The 20,401-nt window shown below is 40.9% G+C and overlaps 1 protein-coding gene across 4 annotated transcripts in view; it reads left to right on the top strand.

Moving 5' to 3' along the window:
• Positions 1-12,598, top strand: part of WDR37 (WD repeat domain 37) — an 87,510-nt gene extending 74,912 nt beyond the window's left edge. For all 4 annotated transcript variants that reach the window (XM_036993717.2, XM_036993715.2, XM_036993716.2 and 1 more), the window contains 3 exons: positions 5,224-5,358; positions 5,791-5,905; positions 9,682-12,598. In XM_036993717.2, the coding sequence (XP_036849612.1) occupies positions 5,224-5,358; positions 5,791-5,905; positions 9,682-9,813 (382 nt within the window). In that variant the 3' untranslated portion in view covers positions 9,814-12,598. The remainder of the gene's footprint in view (positions 1-5,223; positions 5,359-5,790; positions 5,906-9,681) is intronic.
• The last annotated feature ends 7,803 nt before the right edge of the window (positions 12,599-20,401 follow it).

The following is a 20,401-nucleotide window of genomic DNA, read 5'->3' as shown; positions in this document are numbered from 1 at the left end:
GAGTGGGTAAATCAAATCCTGAGATTGTTACTGAAGTAGCGTCCACTTCTATATCAGTGGGAGGTCAGTTATGGCTCTTTTTTATACATACCCACCCACCCACACACACCCACACCCACACCCACACCATCTGCATATATACCACATCCTGTGGAGCCCTATCAATTTGGGTGGGCATGCTCACATGTATGTATGTGTATCTGCACAGGTGTCATGTTCCATGTGGCCTGTGCCACTTCTGATGGGTATGCTCACACTCACACTGATATGAAGCACATTTGCACACAGTCCTTGGGCTGGAAGGGCCACAGGCACCTGTAGTGCAGTTCAGGTGGAGTCAGGTCCTTTGAAGATAAGATAACCTTCCCAGCCCTGTGACAGGTCAGTACAGACCCAGGGATGGGCTTGCTGGCTCCATGTGACATCTTGTTCATCTTTTGATGGGCATGGTGGTTGTTCATCTTTTCTTAACCATTAAAGCAATAGTGACCTTCCTTTGACTTCACGGTTCTTGGCAAATCTAATATATTTAAGAGTAGAAATCTTGTAGTTTTAGTCTATTTCTGACTTGAATTTTCCTAGTTATTTTGGTGAATAGGGTTTGTCTATATCATACTACTTTCAAAGCAGATGTAAAAACTTTTTCCTTTAAGAAGATTTAAAAATAAATGAAACGTTTGAAATTGCTTACTTCTCAATTCTTATACACAGGATCACATACCAGTGATATTGGGACCTTGGCTGTTGTTAATTGATGAGTATGTAACAGACGAAGTCTTGGATTCAGAAAATAAGGGAGTGGAAAGGCTTTAAAACCTGAGGGAGATATTCCTCACCATATTTAAATGGAATACAGTTCTCTTAGATTTCTGTAACATTTTTGATATAATGACAAATATTCAAATCTTATTTACATTTGATGGTTACATTGTTTAATAAGAATGAAGCAATGACCAGATTTCACAGAAAGGAAATAGGTCTTGGTCCTTGATATTGCAAGCATGAGTCACTGTATAAGTGTTGCTAATTTTAACTTCTCTGTAATTTTAAATCAGTTTGGAACTGCCTATCATCTTTGAATAATACGTGGAAAAAGTTCTTATTAAATCAACAAAATGCTGAGGAGGAGAATTTAGGCAGGTCAACTAAAAGCAACACTTTTGACATGCTCTCAGAGCCATTGGCCTATAAGCCTGGTTGTTGCAGAAGCTTTTCTAGCTTTGGGGCGATTACAGTCAGCAGCACTTTCAGCCATTAGTTACACTGTGCTCCCTAAGACCGCACCGTGTCTCATAATAGTGAGGACCTTTGCTGTCTTCCCCAGTGGAGTGGAAGTGTCATAAGGAACATTTTTACTGTCTTCTCTGTAATGTGTTCTCTCATACAAAGCATGTGATCTCTCATACAAAGTAGGTGATCAGAGATCTTTGTCAAATGAACAGTTCTGTGGTTCAGTCCCATCCTAACTTAGATTGGAAGTCTCCATTACTGTTGAAGAGGGAGATGTAACTATGTGAGCACTGAATGTCAGATGTGTGAATTTCTTTTTTCTAGAGAAGTTGAATTTTAAATCCTGAAAAAGAATCACATGTGATACAAGTTTGACTTTTCCTTTGAATGTTTTTCATCATAGGTTCTACTTTTTTGGAAGTTAGCCACCTAGACATATTCAGAAATACGTTTCATTTGGAGATGAGTTTTCTGTTTCTCATTCAGATATCTGAGCTCTTAAAATACAGGCTGATGTAAGTTCTTTAAATTCTGAAAAGCTCACGTGAGAGGAAAGGCAAAGGACAATATGCTTTACCAGATCCTTGGGTGTCTGTTTATTTAGACTGCCTGAAGACTTGCTTCACCTCTTAATTTAGTTTCTAAAAAACAGTTTGGAAAATGGTGGTGAGGAAGGACTATGGCAATCTGATCACTTTGCACACAAAGCACACAGTCATGACAGGCTTTATGTTGAGTGTGCAGTGTCTCCTGTGCAGGCTTGTGAGTGAGTTCCGGTTTGGTGGGTCGGAAAGTACTTCCGTCCTTTTGTCGTGTCTGATCTGTTGGAGTGCAGAGGTATTGAGTTTGTGCTTTCACGTGAACACTGCAGCATGCCTGTGCAGCCGTCTGGCTGGGGAGCTGCACTGATGCCTTCCTAGATAGTAGAGGGCACTTTTCAAAGATGGGCTCTTGTGCAGCTGAAAAGATGAGCCAGTGTTCTAAGGGGAGAGATGTCCCAGAGTGCTTTCTCTTCCAGTCTGTTCTTCAAATGTTGAAGTATCACTTTGTCTTGTAGGAAGCTACATCTGAAACATAAGAAATGGGAGCTCTGTAGTTAGTTGCTGACATGGAGCCAGAAGAGCTCACTGCTTCAGCATTTCAGGGCAGCATTTTCCACATCATGTATTTTTTTTCTTAGTGGTGAAATTCTGGCAGATTGTTATGCAAAACAGTTTTGTGTCTCTGTGTGACTGAGAAGACAGCTGTTAGTCCTAATGAGGAGTGCTAGCATTACAGTCTTTCCATTGATTGAGACCCACGGAGGGAGCGGAATGTTCCAGACCAGGCAGTGGTGTGCGGCGAGAAGGTACTGCGCCGTCAGCTGGAAGCACATGCTCCGCTGCTCTCGGCGACAAGATAAATGAGTTGGCTGGAGTTTGGCAGAGCCTGAATTTTTCCAGTGAGCGGTTGTGGCGTGCTTGCTTCCCATGGGACCTGAGTCTGAGGGAACCTTTAGAGCGACTTCCTCTGTGCCAGCTTTCCTCTCTGATGCCCTACAATACTTGTCAGGATTGTGATTTATTAAAACCCTAATGTCTTTCAGCATTTCATTAACATGGAGTAGACAGTCTTTTATGGGGACTTTCTTTCATTAATTTCGCAGAATGTTAACTGAAGTTTAACTTGGCCAAAATCTCCTGAGGCCTAGAGTCCACAGAGAGGTCCCTGGCATCATAGTTTCTGCTCTGCAGAACTCTGCCAGTGGCTAAAGCCTTCAAGCTTCTTGTGACCTATGCCCTGAGGAGTGTGGTGACCTCTGTACTGAGGGGTGTGGTGACCTCTGCCCTGAGGAGTACGGTGACCTCTGTACTGAGGAGTGTGGTGACCTTCGCCCTGAGGAGGATGGTGACCTCATTTCTAGTGTAGCCCTTATGTGGTCTTTGTTCTAAACAGGGAACTCAGATGGGCCAGTGGGTTGATGCCCCAGCTTTACCCTGGTCTCCCCCTTTGGTCCTGTGTTACCATGGCCTCAGCAGGCTTGTTTCTTCCCGGGTTCCTCTCTGTGTCTTACTGGGACACCGATTTAGCGTAATGCCTCCAGGTCCATCGGGGTTGCTCCAAACGGCAGAACTTTCTCCTTTTTTATGGCTGAGGAATGTCCCGCTGTGTATGGACCACATCTTTGTCCATTCCTCCATTGGTGGTCACTTAGGTTGTTTCCCTATCTTGGCTCTTCTGCATAAAGCAGCAGTGAGTAGGACAATGTGGATTTCTTAATGAGTTAGTGTTTTTGTTTTCTTTGGATAAGTACCAGAAGTGGAATTGCTGGATCATATGGTATTTCTGTTTTTAATTTTGTGAGAAACCTCTGTACTGTTTTCCATACTAACTGTGCCCATCATTTTATATCCCCACCAACAGTTTGATTTGGTCCCACTTGCTTATTTCTGCTTTTGTGGTCACATCTAAAACATTGAAAAGATGAATGTCATGAAGCTTTTCCCCTATGTTTTCTTTTAGTAGTTTCAGTTTCAGGTCTTACTTTGAAATCTTTAATCCATTTTGAGTCAATTTTTGTATATGGTGTGAGATAGAGTCCAATTTCATTCTTCTTCAGGTGGATACCAGTTTTCCCAAGACTGTGTATTGAAGAGACTGTTCTTTTCCCCATCATGTGTTCTTGGCTCCCTTGTTGAAGATCAGTTAACCAGAAATGCATGGATTTATTTCTGGGCTCTTGATTCTGTTCCATAGGTTCTTGACCCCTTTCTGACCATTATTTTCTCAATTTACAATTCTGGTAGAACTGAAGTGGAGATAGGTTCTGTAATCCCATTTTTTTAAACATGAAATTTACCATTTTAACCACTTTTCAGTGTACAGTTCAGTGGTGTTAAGTACATTAACGTAATTGTGCAACCATCACCACCATTTTCAGAACCTTCTCATCTTTTCAAACTGAAATTCTGTTAAAACTAATTCCACATTCCCACCTATTATAGGTACCTCATAAAAGTGCAGTCCTTTATTTTAAAAGTTTATGTGGTAGCATGGTCAGAAGTAAATGTTTTTAAGGCTGGATAATATTCCATTATATGGATATATACCACATTTTGTTTATCCACTCATCTGTCAATTAACACTTGGGTTGCTTCTATCTTTTAACTGTTGTCATATTGCTTCTTGGAATATGCATGTACAAATCTGTACAAGCCCCTGCTTTCAGTTCTTCTGGGCATATCCCAGAAGTAGGATTGCTGGGTCATGTGGTAACTCAGTGTTTAGTTTTCTGAGGAGCCTCCATTCTGTTTTCCATAGTGACTGTGCTGTTTCTCAGGTGTGTACCCACAGAGCATAAGGGTTCTAGTATCTCCACATCCTCACCAACTCTTGTTATTTTCTGTTTTTAGCTTTTGTTCTTGTTTTTTTTAGTAGCCATCCTAATGGGTGTGAGGTGGTATCCTGTTGTGGATCTTGATTTGCCTTTCCCTAATAATTAGTAATGTTGGACATCTTTTCATGGGCTTATTGGCCATTTGTAAATCTTCCTTGGAGAAAGGTCTGTTCAAGTCCTTTGCCCATTTTTTAATTGTTTTTTTGTTAAGTAAAGGAATAAGTTTTTCTCCAGTGTTCTGATTATACTGATTGAAAGTTGCAGTTGGAATTTTTTTTTTTTAATTCTCTACAATCAGGCACAGATGCGTAGAAATTTTGGCAGGTTCTGTCTAATCCATATCTTCTGGTAGCTTCTTTTTGTTCCATTGCCTGGAAAAAAGAGAATAGAGTGGACTGGACTGTAATTTTCTAATTTCCTGAGGAGAAATTAGGAGTGCTTATTTTCACACTTACAGAAAAGTTTTAGCAGAATGTAAGACAGTGGTCAGCTTGCACATCCCCAACATCCCCTCCACATGCTAGAGACTCTGGCAGTGAGACCATGTGTTTATTACACATGTGTGTGTGTCCTGGAACTTTTTGATGAGGTTCTGACCTTGTGCCCTTTAATTGTAGCACCGTGACCTCTGCTGTGTTCACCGTGGGAGATAACGTTGTTTCAGGTAGTGACGATCGCACTGTGAAGGTCTGGGATTTAAAGAACATGAGATCTCCCATTGCCACTATTCGTACGGACTCTGCGATCAATAGGTGAGGAAAGCTACTTGTTACATAAACTTGTAGATGATTTGAAAGGGTCGATAGTAGTGTAATGTCTTCTTCATGTAAATTTAGTGTTTCATTAATAGAGCGTTGGGAAAAGTGTGGACTGCTGGGGAAGTATTTTTTATTGATCTTCTAATGCAGATTCAGTATTTTGTGAATACTCTAACTTAAATGTAAAATCAGGGTTGGGTAGTAAACTTTGTAAGAATAAGAGTGAGCCATTTATGGCCAAAGGTTTATAGGGCTTTTGTTTAGTTAGTCCACATAAGTTACGTGTATTCTAATGCCATAGACAGACACACAATACCTGCAGCTTGCTAATGTGCCTTGAAATGTGAATACTATGAAATATCCTTCTGCATTGTAACACGTGCTGTCACTGTTTTATATATAACATGCTTCTGTCTCTTTTTGTAGGATCAATGTATGCGTTGGCCAAAAAATCATTGCCCTTCCACATGACAACCGACAAGTAAGATTGTTTGATATGTCAGGTGTAAGGCTGGCAAGGCTTCCTCGCAGCAGTCGGCAGGTATGTATGCTGTTGATTTGTGTGTTCACAAAGAGCCTTAGGAAAAACTTGGAATTCACAACCTAGGTCATCACCAACTAAGAGAAATGCACTGTGAGCCCCACATGTCTTTTAAGAATTTCTAATAGCTGCTTTAAAAAAAGAGAAGTTAATATTAACAATATATCATATTTAGCCAAATATGTCTGAAATAATATAGTTTCAATATATAGTCAGTATAAAAATATTAGAGATTTTTTATTCTTATTTTCTTCCCCCGCCATTGGATGCTAGATTTTCACTGGATATACTTGATCTGTATTTAAGAATTTATAAACTTTAAGTAGAAACTGTTTCCCAGTACTTGAACTGAGTATTAGGTTTTAAGTTTAAACAAACATGAAATCAGTCAGCTGTCATGGCAGCATTCAGGAGCTCATATGCACATGTGTGAGTGGCTTCCACATTAGGAACACAGTCTCAGATATTTGCAGCTAACTTATACAAACTGCAAATACATTTAAGGACAAGTATCTCAAGTAGTCAGGTGGGGCTGGTGGTTGTGGGTTGTGGAAGCTCTTGAAGGAGGGCCCCCCACCTCCACCCACAACCAGAAAACACCTTCCCATGGTCAGTCACTGGACAAAGCTCCATTTGAAATGGCTTCCTCATTCAGCCCAGAGGATGTAGTGCAGTGGAGTTGGCCATTGCAACTGTGGTGGTCAGACTGTCTGTCAGTTACCTGAAAGTAGGGCAGGAATGGACAGCAGTGCCTTGCCTCTTTCTAAAGGAGTCCATCCCGGCCCTGCATCCAGTGTATCTGTGTGCCTCCGTGCTCCCCGCTCTTGCCTTCAGGTTGATGCCCTGTCCTGTTCCTGGCAGCTTGTGAGCTTCAGGCTGGCTCTGTGGGAGGTGTGGCTCCAGAGAGCACAGACTAGGTGGTGAAGTGGGTACTTGCTGCCAACATGGCAGTCCCCTTTTTTCAGGTGGCAATAGCTTGCTGAAAGCTCTGTGTCCTTAGGGCTGTTCAGCCGTTCTTCTGTGTCAGAGCTCACATGCTCCCAGTTTTATTGGGCTTTGCATTCTGTGGTGCACACTGAAGGAAAAAGAGTGATGAAATTAGAGTAGCTACAAAAGTTTTCACCATCCCTAACAGAGCCATAAACTCTCTGTCCTGGGTGATCTTTTCATGTTTTGGTAACTCAGTATCATTAATGCATCATCTGCACTGCATCCTTATTGTGCTGGGGCTTTCTCATTTCAGAATGTCTTGTGTGCCTTACCTAAAATTGCTGTGCAACATGGAAAGCTTGCATTTTGAAAAATAGATATATGAGAGTGTATGATTTCATTACTTTGAGAACATTTTCCTTCAAGAAAATAGGGAGTTCTGGGTAGTTCATGGTAGGACTAATTCTGTGGGGACAGTTTCATTTTTCATTACCTATAAAATTCCAACAACCTTGTTGGAATTGCAGAATTCTGTTGTGTTTGGATTTATTCCCTTCTAAGGGCGTATGTGAAATAGATTGATTATTTAAGATTAATAAATAACATTTTACTTCATTCTGAACTTGCAGTACTTTTTCAGATAAGTAAATATGGTTTTCAGTATCATAGAACCATGCCTGAAATCCCTGGTTTGTATTGTCTCAGCTTCTTTCAACTGACAGATTTTAAATAGAGAAGCATCACTTATTTAAACTCAGTAGCTAGAATGAAAGGGGCTAATAATGTGAATCTCTTTACTTCGGGGAACATAAAAGTGACTTTTCCTAAAAGCATGTTTTAAAGCAAGGCAAGCTCTGTCAACTGTTGAAAGGAATTAAAGAGAAAAAGTTTCTGTGGGCAGGGTGTTTGGGAGGGTTTTCAGAAGGCACAAAGGCTCTTCGCATAGGAGTGTGACTGCTTCCTGTTAGTCTGCGCCCAGAGCCATCCACTGGTGGGTGTTCCAGGACGTGTGTATTCACTGAGGTGAAAGGTGGACTCAGAACTCGAGGTGGCTCCAGCCCTGTCACGAGTTAGCTCATTCTGATCCACTTTCTGTGGGTGCTCTGTGGTATATCCTCTTACCCAGTTATCACGTACCTGATTTCAGGGTTTCTGCAGTGACTGCCTTGAGTTGATCATCTTTAACTAATTCTTATACAGAGGCTTGATCATACTGCCCGTTAATGGATGTGTTGTTCATGGTTTTTTCTTAGGTTTTTAATGTAGGAGTGACATAGGTAGCTTTTGACCCTGTGTCACATAACCTTCCATTTGTAATACTATGACATTTGGGCCTTATGAGTTCTCTGCGGATGTATAGATAGCATGCTGCATGCTTCACATGTGAATGTTTTGCAAAGGGAACTTCTGTGCATTCCTTTGAATATTTATTTTACTTATTAAATTTCTGTTAGCTTTTCTTAATCCCGCTTCTTTTTTTTTTTTGAGAGGGCATCTCTCATATTTATTGATCAAATGGTTGTTAACAACAATAAAATTCAGTATAGGGGGTCAATGCTCAATGTACAATCATTAATCCATCTCAAGCCTAATTCTCGTCAGTCTCCAGTCTTCTGAAGCATAACGAACAAGTTCTTACATGGTGAACGAATTCTTACATAGTGAATAAATTCTTACGTGGTGAACAGTACAAGGGCATTCATTCATCACAGAAACTTTCGGTTTTGATCACGCATTATGAACTATAAACAATCAGGTCAAATATGAATATTCGTTTGATTTTTATACTTGATTTATATGTGGATCCCACATTTCTCCCTTTATTATTATTATCATTTTTATTTTTAATAAAATGCTGAAGTGGTAAGTAGATGCAAGATAAAGGTAGAAAACATAGTTTAGTGCTGTAAGAGGGCAAATGTAGATGATCAGGTGTGTGCCTGTGGACTAAGTATTAATCCAAGCTAGACAAGGGCAGCAAAACATCCATGGATGCAGAAGATTTCTCTCAAAGCAGGGGGGATGAGGTTCTGAGCCTCACCTCTGTTGATCCCCAATTTCTCACCTGATGGCCCCCCTGTGACTGTGCCTGTCTTAGGTTGTTCCTCCCTTGAGGAATCTTACCCGTCTCTGGCTAACCAGTCATCTTCTGGCTTAATCCCGCTTCTTGTACTTACCTGTACGTTACAGTAATGACAACATATTAGAGCTATTACATTACTTTAAAACATATGAATATGTCCTGAGGCTTTGCTTGTATCTGTGTGTGTGTATACCAGATATATCACACTATAAACTTTCAAATATTTTCCAGTAGTTTTTCCCAATATTCTGATATTTAACTGGAATTCCTGAAAGTGGCAGGAATCTACTTAAAAGGCTATTTTATCCTGTTTTGTTTGGCACCAGATGTATTTTTCTAGTTCCTTTGTTACCTGAGTCAGTTAAAATGGTATATGAGGTCTTTGAATGAATTCCATGGAATTTATTCCCATATATCATCTAGCCTCAATTTATTCATTAAGAAGTCTCAGACTGGTCATTTATTCTTTCTGAGTGACTCATCTCACTCCCTTTATTAAAGGAAGAGTCATAAGTGCCTTTGATGTGAGTCTCAGTTCATAACGTGTCCTGGCCGCTCATCTCATTACGGTGTTACCACCAGTGCGTCATCAAAGCCCTTGCCATGCTCTGTACTTTTGGCTCATTTTGACTAATCTTGCCTGTTGATTTTTTTCTTTCAATTCAGTCCCTTTGAGTGGTATAGTAGTTAAATTGGCTGGGGTTTTGCAGCTCTTATGCTTCAGGAATAATGCACTAATTCTCGTTTGTGTGATTGGTAATAGGGCCACAGAAGAATGGTGTGCTGCTCGGCGTGGAGTGAGGACCACCCCATGTGCAATCTGTTCACCTGCGGGTTTGACAGGCAAGCCATTGGCTGGAACATCAACATTCCTGCGTTGTTACAGGACAAATAAAGTCACCAGCACTCCTTGTTTTGTAGCTTGCCATGGACCTGTGACTGGTGCAGGCTTTTCTCATGTTGATCCGCTGGTTTTGTGAGAGTCAGACCTCGAAAAGGGTGGTTTGTGTATTTCTTTCTACATTTTACCTGGCTTGCATGAAATGTACAGAAAAGTGTGTGCTCATATATTTTTGTCTTGTGTGTGTGTGCTGGCATCCTCTGGTCAGGAGAAATAGAGCCCCTCCCTCTAACACGCCACGTTTGGTTGGGTATTGGCATTTGTTTGACAGATGATAAGAGGGCATTATGTTTATATGAGGTGAATGTGACCCTGTGAGCCTGGCAGCCTGCTGCATTTCTGGAATAACTGTACATCTCGACCTTGTCCTGGGCACAGTGCAGAGCTGCATCTGCGTTGGCTAATGAACTGCAGGAGTGAGCCTGATATGTCATGTGTGCTCTGTCTGAAGTGTTGGCATATGCTGTCCCGTGATTCCGCTTCAGCTCTGTGTTCTGTTACAGTTCAGTGACTAACCTGGATCTTAGAAGTTAAAAAAAAAAAACAGCATTAGAATGTTGAGTTGGCAACATTCAGAGAGTTTCTTTTGAAAAGAAAAAGTTTCTGCTCTTTTTATAGAAAATCATTTCAATCTCCTAAGGACTCATAGTAGCAAATTCTAAAATGTAATGATTCTAATCACTGGTTTCACATATTAAGCAAAATTTAAAGCACTTTAGTTTATAGCTATGGTTATAAACAGGTTTAGAAGTTTCAAGTGACTTATCCAACTGAATGTGAGTTGACCTTCTTAAGAAGGCCCTGCTACCTGAAAACAAAACCTTATTTATTTTCTACACTTTTAGTTTGAATATTTCTAAATGGGTTCACTTCCTTGGTGGTATTGGAGAGCCAATAATGCAAATAAATGAGTACTACCTCAAAAACAAATGTGTTTGGAAAACTTGGGAGTCTCACTGTTACCTAGCTAAAGCACTTTTGACTGATAGCTGGAATACTGAACTCAACTCAGAAGGCAAGGAAGACAATCATAGCAAATGTATCCTGAAGATGAAAGGCTCATCTATTAGCCAGTGAGGTGGAAGCCAGCAGGGTAGTCGGCAGGTAACAAGATGTGCTTGTCTAGGCAGCTGGGACACTCCTCCCTGCCAGCCCTCCCTCTGCCCAAGTGAGCCAGCTGCTCTTGTCTTCTTGGAATTATTGTTATCTGATGTTTGTGGGTTTATGTTTCTTGTTGAGTTATAGTTTTGATAAAGAAGCATCTCAGTGTGTTGCCCCTCATGTTTATAATCCTTTGAATGTGTCCACTTGGAGAGGCACAAGAGGGTTATGTTGAAAATGATCATGGGTGATGCCCCGCAATCCCTGTGTTTCCTGTTTTGTGGGGACAAGAGGCTGGAGCTGGCTGCTGGTGGAACGCTATGTGGTGAGTAGTGGAAGCAGAGCATGCAGGCTGCCTTCGGTTGGAGCATCCCAGAAGTGGGCTTGGCTCTCTGGAGGCTCCTTCCACTCAGGTCCCATGGTAGCTATCCTGGGAACACCAGCCCTGGGTCATGCGGTATGGTTCTGAAAGGGTCCACACAGCCTAGGAAGCCTAAAGGAAGCACCGAGAGAAAGCAGTTGTGACAGGTAGTTGAGGTTGTTGACTGAGGGATGGGCAACACATGCTTCAGAAGCAGCTTTAGTTTTAAAGCTTAAGAATTTGTTGTATTTTAAAAGTCTGGCATTTCCCCTGACGCTGAGAATGAAGTCAGGCTTACCCCTGGTGGGCTGGGTATTCAGGTTCCAGACCTTGCCATCAGTAATGGTCTCATGGTGAGATATGAGCTTGCCGTGTCTCCTCTGTTGCTCCACACCCCTAGGTAGGCACAGGAGTAGCTCTTCAGTGACAAGCTACACTGTACAACCATGCTCCCAGTTCCATTTGTGTTTTAATTTTAATATTGGGGTGTGTGAGAGTCATTCTTTGCAACATTGAAAAATGTGTACAAATAGCTAAGTCAAACGTGCAAACCAGATCTCTGCCAGATTAAAAATATTTGAAACTTTTAAATATATACATTTCTGATGGCCATTTAGCTCTGTGCACATTTGTGCCCTTCATGGCTGCAGCTGCTCACATCTAACTGGAAGGGCCGGCCTCCTCAGCATCTCCACAGGTGAAAAGCTCACAGAGCTTGAGTGAGTTCTCAGGAGCAGGGCACGCTGTGCATCACCATGCCATCCCTGGACAGGATTCCATCTGGTGCAGCTGGGGTCCTGGTGGTGGTTTTAGGAGTCATGAAGGAGATTGGGGATAGTGAGTGTGGGCGTGTGCATGTGCATGCGTGTGTGAACGTGCCTTTTGTGGCTGTAATTAAGTCATGTGATCAGCCACATGTAAACTCATCTGAAATAGTGTTTGGAGATGGGAGAGGTTTTGTCCTATATGCTGAAGTGTCCAGAATTTCATTTAATAATGGAAGGAAAATATGTGGTTACTGAAAAATATGTATTGATAGAGAATTTCATAAGAGATACTGTTGAACAAAGCAACACTCTTTTTCTCAACCACTGCACATCGGTTTCTGTAGAGTCAGCAATTCTGTATATATTTTGTAATCTGAAGAATCCTATGTAAATCATTTGTTGCTTAAATCTGTGAAAAACGAGTTTCTTTGGGGGGGAGTATGCATTTGTAAGTGTTGTGCCGAAGCACGTGTTTTTATTGTACTGATGTGTTTTTAAGTGTTGTGTCTTCATTGCAATATGAAATTCATTAAAAATCCATGTTCCATAATGACTGTTGTAAAAGCTTTACGTTACTAGGAGTTTCTTTGTATTATTTTTCTTCTTTTTAATGTTTTGTTTTGGTGAAAGCATGCTTGGTGTGGCTGCTCCTGCTCAGGGAAGCCCTGTAACGGCTACAGGAACCTTGGGTTCCCTGCCTGCTAGTGGTTGCTGTGTGAGACTAGAAAGGCTCATTGCCTACATTGTATAAGCACTGGAGATGCATTCAGTCCCAAAGGGCAGAATTTCTCCACTGACTACTTAAACCTCTTCCCTTTAGAAATGTGTGATTATTATGTAAATTTAATCACCACATCTTCAGTTACATTTAAAAGTTCACATTAGTATGAAGAACCAAAGCAAGACATGTACTATGATTTAATCAAGATGCCGCTAAGACGTCACCCTTACTATCTGCAGATTTTCTGGATTTCCTTAATGAATTAGAAGTTAAATTATTCCAATAATTGGGAATATTCTTAGTGTAACATATACATAGCCCATATTATGGTGGGAAGAAGCTGAAAATGAAATTAGATATAAGGGTGATGTGATTTAAAATTAATTGTATTAAAACATCTTTAGGCAGCTTTTGGTTAAAATGCAAATTGAAGCAGATTTTGGGGCTCTAAGAGCTGTGTGCTTGACAGAGATATTATGCCCATTTATGGTCCTGTGGCATCTGAGGAGATAAGGCTGGAAGGTTGTCTAAGTTGTCAGTGAGTGCAGACAGGAGGAGCCAGGGAGGAGTGTGCCCAGAGCGAGGGCAGGCGCCTGGGGTGGGAGTCATGAGCAGACTCTAGCTGTAGCCTTGGCAGGCTAGGTGAACTCCACTGGCACTGCCTGCCTTGTGGGGACAGGCCAAGGGGTCACAGCTGTGCGCCGCCCCACCTTCCCCCAGGTGGGAGGCATGGCTCCAGGGGTGTGCTGGGGGCAGCAGGGTGAGGAGGTTCCTGGGTCTGAGGTCTGGTTGGGACGGTCAGGCGGTTCATTGGAGGGGGAAGGGTTCTAAGTGTCTCAGGTCAGCTGTGTTTCTGAAAAATAATTTCAAGTCGCCTATTTAATTAGTAGTTCTAGTGCTGCTGGTTATCCATATGGAGAAAAATATCACACCAAAAGAAAATCAACCCAAGCATTATATGTTAAATGAAAAGCAATATCTTTAAAATAATATTTTTATGACTGGGTTCATTAAACAACTATCTAAAAATGCATTATCTGTACTGGGGAAGATTCATACATTTAACTATTCAAATGGGAAGGTCTCTGGGCATCATAGGGAATCTCAAAGGGGTGACTTTGCTGCAGATTAGCAACACATCTGATCTGTAGGGGATTGATTCCCAGGCAGAAAACAAAGCAAAAATTCTGTGTCTGTAGGATTGGAAATTCATCAGCAGACATGAATAGGATATCAAAAGAAAAAACTTAACCTGCCAATAAAGAAGTGTAGAAATCAAGAAAATGAAAGTTAAGGCCAGAATGAAATACTGTTTGACAACCATTAGATCGGGAAAAACTATGTCAGGCATGTAGACTTCTGGAACTTTTATATATACTGTTGGTTTGGATCTATACTGGAAAATACTGTCAGTAAGTCTGGATGTATGTATGCCCTGCTGCCCCAGCGACTACTTGGCATATATTTAGAACATGGTTTGTCAAGAGTGATGTCTAGAGACCTTGAGTGTCTGTTAAAGTGATGATCCCTGGATTCAACCCCAGAACTACTGACTCAGGGTCTCCTGGGATAGGATGCAAGGACCTGCATTTTAAACAAGCTTCCCCATGTGATTCTTCTGTCTGGTTTGAGAGCTGCTGTCCTGAAGAACCTTTTGAACATATGGACTCAGGACATGTGCTGGGTTGCAGCACCAACTGGAAACAACCCAGCCAAACACCAGTAGGGACTGGTAAGTTAAACCATGGTATGACTACCTAACAAAGCATTATAAAACAGTAAAAATGAATGAACAGCTCATTGATTGTTGGTCTTAGGAATGTAGTGTTGAGTGAAGAAATAAGGCAGTGGACACTATGCACAGTCTGAAACTTTTCTGTAAAGCACACACAACCCAACCATACAGTTATGATCATGTATTTTGGGACTTGAGAGAAAACCCAAAATTCAGCAGGGTGTTCTCTGGGCCAGTAGTGGAGGGTGAGGTGGGAGGCAGAGGGTATGGTCAGTAAGCCCAGAATGGGCTGTGTCTAGTTCCTGATTGGCTGATGGATATGTAGGTCCATGTTCAGTTTGCTGACTTCTCAACTTAAATATCTTTGTAGATATTCCTTTAGTGTATCTAAGATTATATAATTAAAATGTAATAGAGAAAGAGGAGCCAAGATGGCAGCATGAGTAGGACAGCAGAAATCTCCTCCCCAAAACATACATATTTTTGAAGATACAACAAATAGAACTATTCCTAAAAGAGAGACCAGAAGACACAGGACAAAAGCCAGACTACATCTACATCTGCGAGAACCCAGCGCCTTGCGAAGGGGGTAAGAAACAAGCTACGGCCTGGCGGGACCCGAGTGCTCCTCATCACAGCTCCTTGTGGGAAGGGAGAAGTCAGAGTGGGAAGGGAGAGGGAACCCAGGACTGCTAAATACCCAGTCCTAGCCATCTGCACCGGGAGCGCAGATACACAGTGCGTGGTGTGCTGGATATGCGACAGTAAAACCTGCGAGCAGGTCCCCGCAGCCGGTGCCCCTGGGACAAAAGAAAAGCAAGTGCTTTTGAAAGTCTTAAAGGGACAGGTGCCTCACACCTGTACGGAAGCATCTCGGGACAGTCAGCCCAGCAGCTGGGAATCCTGGGGAACTCTGGGCACCCTAACCCCCTGGGCAGTAGCGCAGCTTGGAGGCCCCCCACGGCGATAAACAGCCCCTTGTCCATTCCCCCTCCGGCATGGCCCCGCCATAGCGTAGCAGCAGCCTGAGGCCGGCCATGCCCACTGCAACCATGGAGCTTACTCCACAGCGGCTGGAAAAAATCAGAGACCCCATCTGTGTGCAACTGCTCAGCATAAGCCGCTAGGGGTCGCCATTCTCCCAGGAAAGGAAGGCCAGGACCAAGTGGAAAGGGTATTGGTTCTCCCAGCTGACACATGTGCCAACTGCACATGACTACCTCTATCGCCATGAAAAGGCAGAAGAATTTGATACAGTCCAGAATTACTCAGACATCCTCCCCTGAGAGGTAATCTGAGGAGATAGATTTAACCAATATTCCTGAAAATGAATTCAAAATAACGGTCATAACCATGCTGATGGACTTGCAGAGAAATATGCAAGAGCTAAGGAGGGAGAATACAGAAATAAAACAATCTCTGGAAGGACTTCAAAGCAGAATGGACAAGATGCAAGAGACCATTTATGGACTAGACAACAGAGAACAGGAATGCAGAGAAGCTGATGCAGAGAGAGATAAAAGGATATCCAGGAATGAAAGAATATTAAGAGAACTGTGTGACCAATTGAAATGGAACATGGGTACCAGAAGAAGAAGAGAGAGAAAAAGAGATAGAAAGTGTCTTTGAAGAAATAATTGCTGAAAACTTCCCCAAACTGGGGGAGGAAATAGCCTCTTAGACCTCTTCCAACACAAGGGACCCAAAGAGGACAACACTAAGACACATAATAATTAAATGGCAAACATCAAAGACAAGGACAGAGTATTAAGGCAGCCAGAGAGAGAAAAAAGGTCACCTACAAATGAAAAGCCATCACGCTATCATCAGACTTCCCAACAGAAACCTTATAGGCCAGAAGAGAATGGCATGATATATTTAATGCAATGAAACAGAAGGGCCTTGAACCAAGAATACTGTATCCAGCACGATTATCATTTAAATATGAAGAAGGGATTAAACAATTCCCAGACAAGCAAAATTGAGAGAATTTGCCACCCAACATATGAAGAACGGAGGAGGAGGAGTAGGAAGGGAGAGAAAGAATCATCAGACAGTGTTTATAATAGCTCAATAAGCGAGTTAAGTTAGACAGTAAGATAGTAAAGAAGCTAACCTTGAACCTTTGGTAACCACAAACTTAAAGCCTGCAATGGCAATAAGTACATATTTTTCAATAATCACCTTAAATGTAAATGGACTGAATGCACCAATCAAAAGACACAGAGTAATAGAATGGATAAAAAAGCAAGACCCATCTATATGCTGCTTATAAGAGACTCACCTCAAACCCAAAGACATGCACAGATTAAAAGTCAAGGGAAGGAAAAAGATATTTCATGCAAACAACAGGGAGAAAAAAGCAGGTGTGGCAATACTAGTATCAGATAAAATAGACTTCAAAACAAAAAGTCATAAGAGATAAAGAAAGACATGATATAATGATAAAGGGCTCAGTCCAACAAGAGGATATAACCATTATAAATACATATGCACCCAATACAGGAGCACCAACATATGTGAAAGAAATATTAACAGAATTAAAGGAGGAAATAGAATTCAATGCATTCATTTTGGGAGACTTCAACACACCACTCACTCCAAAGGACAGATCCACCAGACAGAAAATAAGGACACAGAGGCACTGAGCAACACACTAGAACAGATGGACCTAATAGACATCTACAGAATTCTACATCCAAAAGCAATAGGATACACATTATTCTCAAGTGCACATGGAACATTCTCCAGAATAGAACACATACTAGGCCGCAAAAAGAGCCTCAGTAAATTCCAAAAGATTGAAATTCTACCAACCAACTTCTGAGACCACAAAGTTATAAAACCAGAAATAAATTGTACAAAGAAAGCAAAAAGGCTCACAACCACATGGTGGCTTAACAAAATGCTGCTAAATAATCAGTGGATCAATGACCAAATCAAAATGGAGATCCAGCAATATATGGAAACAAATGACAACCACAACACAAAGCCCCAACTTCTGTGGGATGCAGTGAAAGCAGTTTTAAGAGGAAATTATGTAGCAATCCAGGCATATTTTTTTTTTTTTAGAAATTAGGTCTGAAACCCAAATCAAATTCATTTATTCCAATGTACTGTTTCTCAAGACAAAAAATATTGCTTGTGGCAGCATTTTATTTCACTGACCCAATACAGGGAGCAAAGGAAGGACAAATTCTAGGGCATGGAAGGTCTGGAACCCCAAACTGAAGACAATAGCTTGTCTGTGCTTTTAAAACACTTGGTCAGAGCTCCTCCTACTGGAATAACTTACTCAGTACCGTGATGTCAGACTCCCGGTCAAGATGCACATTTTTTTTTTTTTTTGAGAGGGCATCTCTCATATTTATTGATCAAATGGTTGTTAACAACAATAAAATTCAGTATAGGGGGGTAAATGCTCAATGTACAATCATTAATCCATCTCAAGCCTAATTCTCGTCAGTCTCCAATCTTCTGAAGCATAATGAACAAGTTCTTACATGGTGAACGAATTCTTACATAGTGAAAAAATTCTTACATGGTGAACAGTACAAGGGCATTCAGCACAATAACTTTCGGTTCTGATCACGCATTATGAACTATAAACAATCAGGTCAAATATGAATATTCATTTGATTTTTATACTTGATTTATATGTTGATTTCACATTTCTCCCTTTATTATTATTATTTTTATTTTTAATAAAATGCTGAAGTGGTAGGTAGATGCAAGATAAAGGTAGAAAACATAGTTTAGTGCTGTAAGAGGGCAAATGTAGATGATCAGGTGTGTACCTATGGACTAAGTATTAATCCAAGCTAGACAAGGGCAGCAAAACATCCACGGATGCAGAAGATTTCTCTCAAAACAGGGGGGGTGAGGTTCTGAGCCTCACCTCTGTTGATCCCCAATTTCTCACCTGATGGACCCCTGTGACTGTGCCTGTCTTAGGTTGTTCCTCCCTTGAGGAATCTTACCCGTCTCTGGCTAACCAGTCATCTTCCGGGGCCATACAGGGAAATGTAAAGTTGGTAAGTGAGAGAGAATCCATATTGTTTGAAAAGGTTAGCTTTTTACTTCTTTGCAGATTTATGCCCTGTGGCTTCTATGCCCAGCACTTGTCTCGAGGTATCTTTACCACTAATCCAGGCATATTTTAAGAAGGAAGAACAATCCAAATGAATAGTATAAAGACACAATTATCAAAATTAGGAAAAGAAGAACAAATGAGGCCTAAAGTCAGCAGAAGGAGGGACATAATAAAGATCAGATAAATAGATAAAATTGAGAAGAATGAAACAATAGAAATAAATCAATGAAACCAAGAATTGGTTCTTTGAGAATATAAACAAAATAGATAAGCCCCTAGCCAGACTTTTTAACAGAAAAAGAGGATCTACACACATCAACAGAATCAGAAATGAGAAAGGAAAAAGTCATGACAGACCCCACAGAAATACAAAGAATTATTAGAGAATACTACAAAAAAGTATATGCTAACAATTTGGAAAACCTAGAAGAAATGGACAACTTCCTAGGAAAATACAACCTTCCAAGACTGACCAAGGAAGAAACAGAAAATCTGAACAGACCAATTACCACCAAAGAAATTGAATAGGTAATCAAAAACTACCCAAGAGCAAAACTCCTGGGCCAGAGGAATTTACCGTGAAGTTTTATCAGACATACAGAGAAGACATAATACCCATTCTCCTTAAAGTTTTCCAAAAAATAGAAGAAGAGGGAATACTTCCAGACTCGTTCTGTGAAGCCAATATCACCCTAATACCCAAACCAGGCAAAGACCTCCACCAAAAAAGAAAATTACAGACCAATATCTCTGATGAACATAGATGCAAAAATACTCAACAAAATATTAGCAAACCGAATTCAAAAATACATCAAAAAGATCATACACCATGATCAAGTGGGATTCATGTCAGGAATGCAAGGATGGTAGAACATTCGAAAATCCATCAACATCATCCACCACATCAACAAAAAGAAGGACAAAAATCACATCATCATCTCCATAGACGCTGAGAAAGCATTTGACAAAATTCAGCATCCATTCATGATAAAAACTCTCAGCAAAATGGGTATAGAGGGCAAGTACCTCAACATAATAAAGGCCATATATGAAAAACCCACAGCCAACGTCATACTGAACAGTGAGAAGCTGAAAGCATTTCCTCTAAGATCAGGAACAAGACAGGGATGCCCACTCTCCCCACTGTTATTCAACATAGTACTGGAGGTCCTTGCCACGGCAATTAGACAAAACAAAGAAATACAAGGAATCCAGATCGGTAAATAAGAAGTCAAACTGTCACTATTTGCATATGACATGATATTGTATGTAAAAAACCCTAAAGACTCCACTCCAAAATTACTAGAACTGATATTGGAATACAGCAAAGTTGCAGGATACAAAATTAATACACAAATCTGTGGCTTTCCTATACAGTAACAATGAACTAATAGAAAGAGAAACCAGGAAAACAATTCCATTCACAATTGCATCAAAAAGAATAAAATACCTAGGAATAAACCTAACCAACCATGTGAAAGACCTATACCCCAAAAACTACAAGACATTCTTAAGAGAAATTAAAGAAGACACTAACAAATGGAAACTCATCCCATGCTCTTGGCTAGGAAGTATTAATATTGTCAAAATGGCCATCCTGCCCAAAGCAATCTACAGATTTAATGCAATCCCTATCAAATTACCAACAGCATTCTTCAACGAACTGGAACAAACAATTCAAAAATTCATATGGAATCACCAAAGACCCCAAATAGCCAAAGCAACACTGAGAAGGAAGAATAAAGTGGGAGGGATCTTGCTCCGCAACTTCAAGCTCTACTACAAAGCCACAGTAATCAAGACA

Source organism: Manis javanica, chromosome 2 (assembly GCF_040802235.1).
Source record: "Manis javanica isolate MJ-LG chromosome 2, MJ_LKY, whole genome shotgun sequence".
NCBI classification, from domain to species: Eukaryota; Metazoa; Chordata; class Mammalia; order Pholidota; family Manidae; genus Manis; species Manis javanica.
This window is presented reverse-complemented; position numbering and strand designations above follow the sequence as displayed.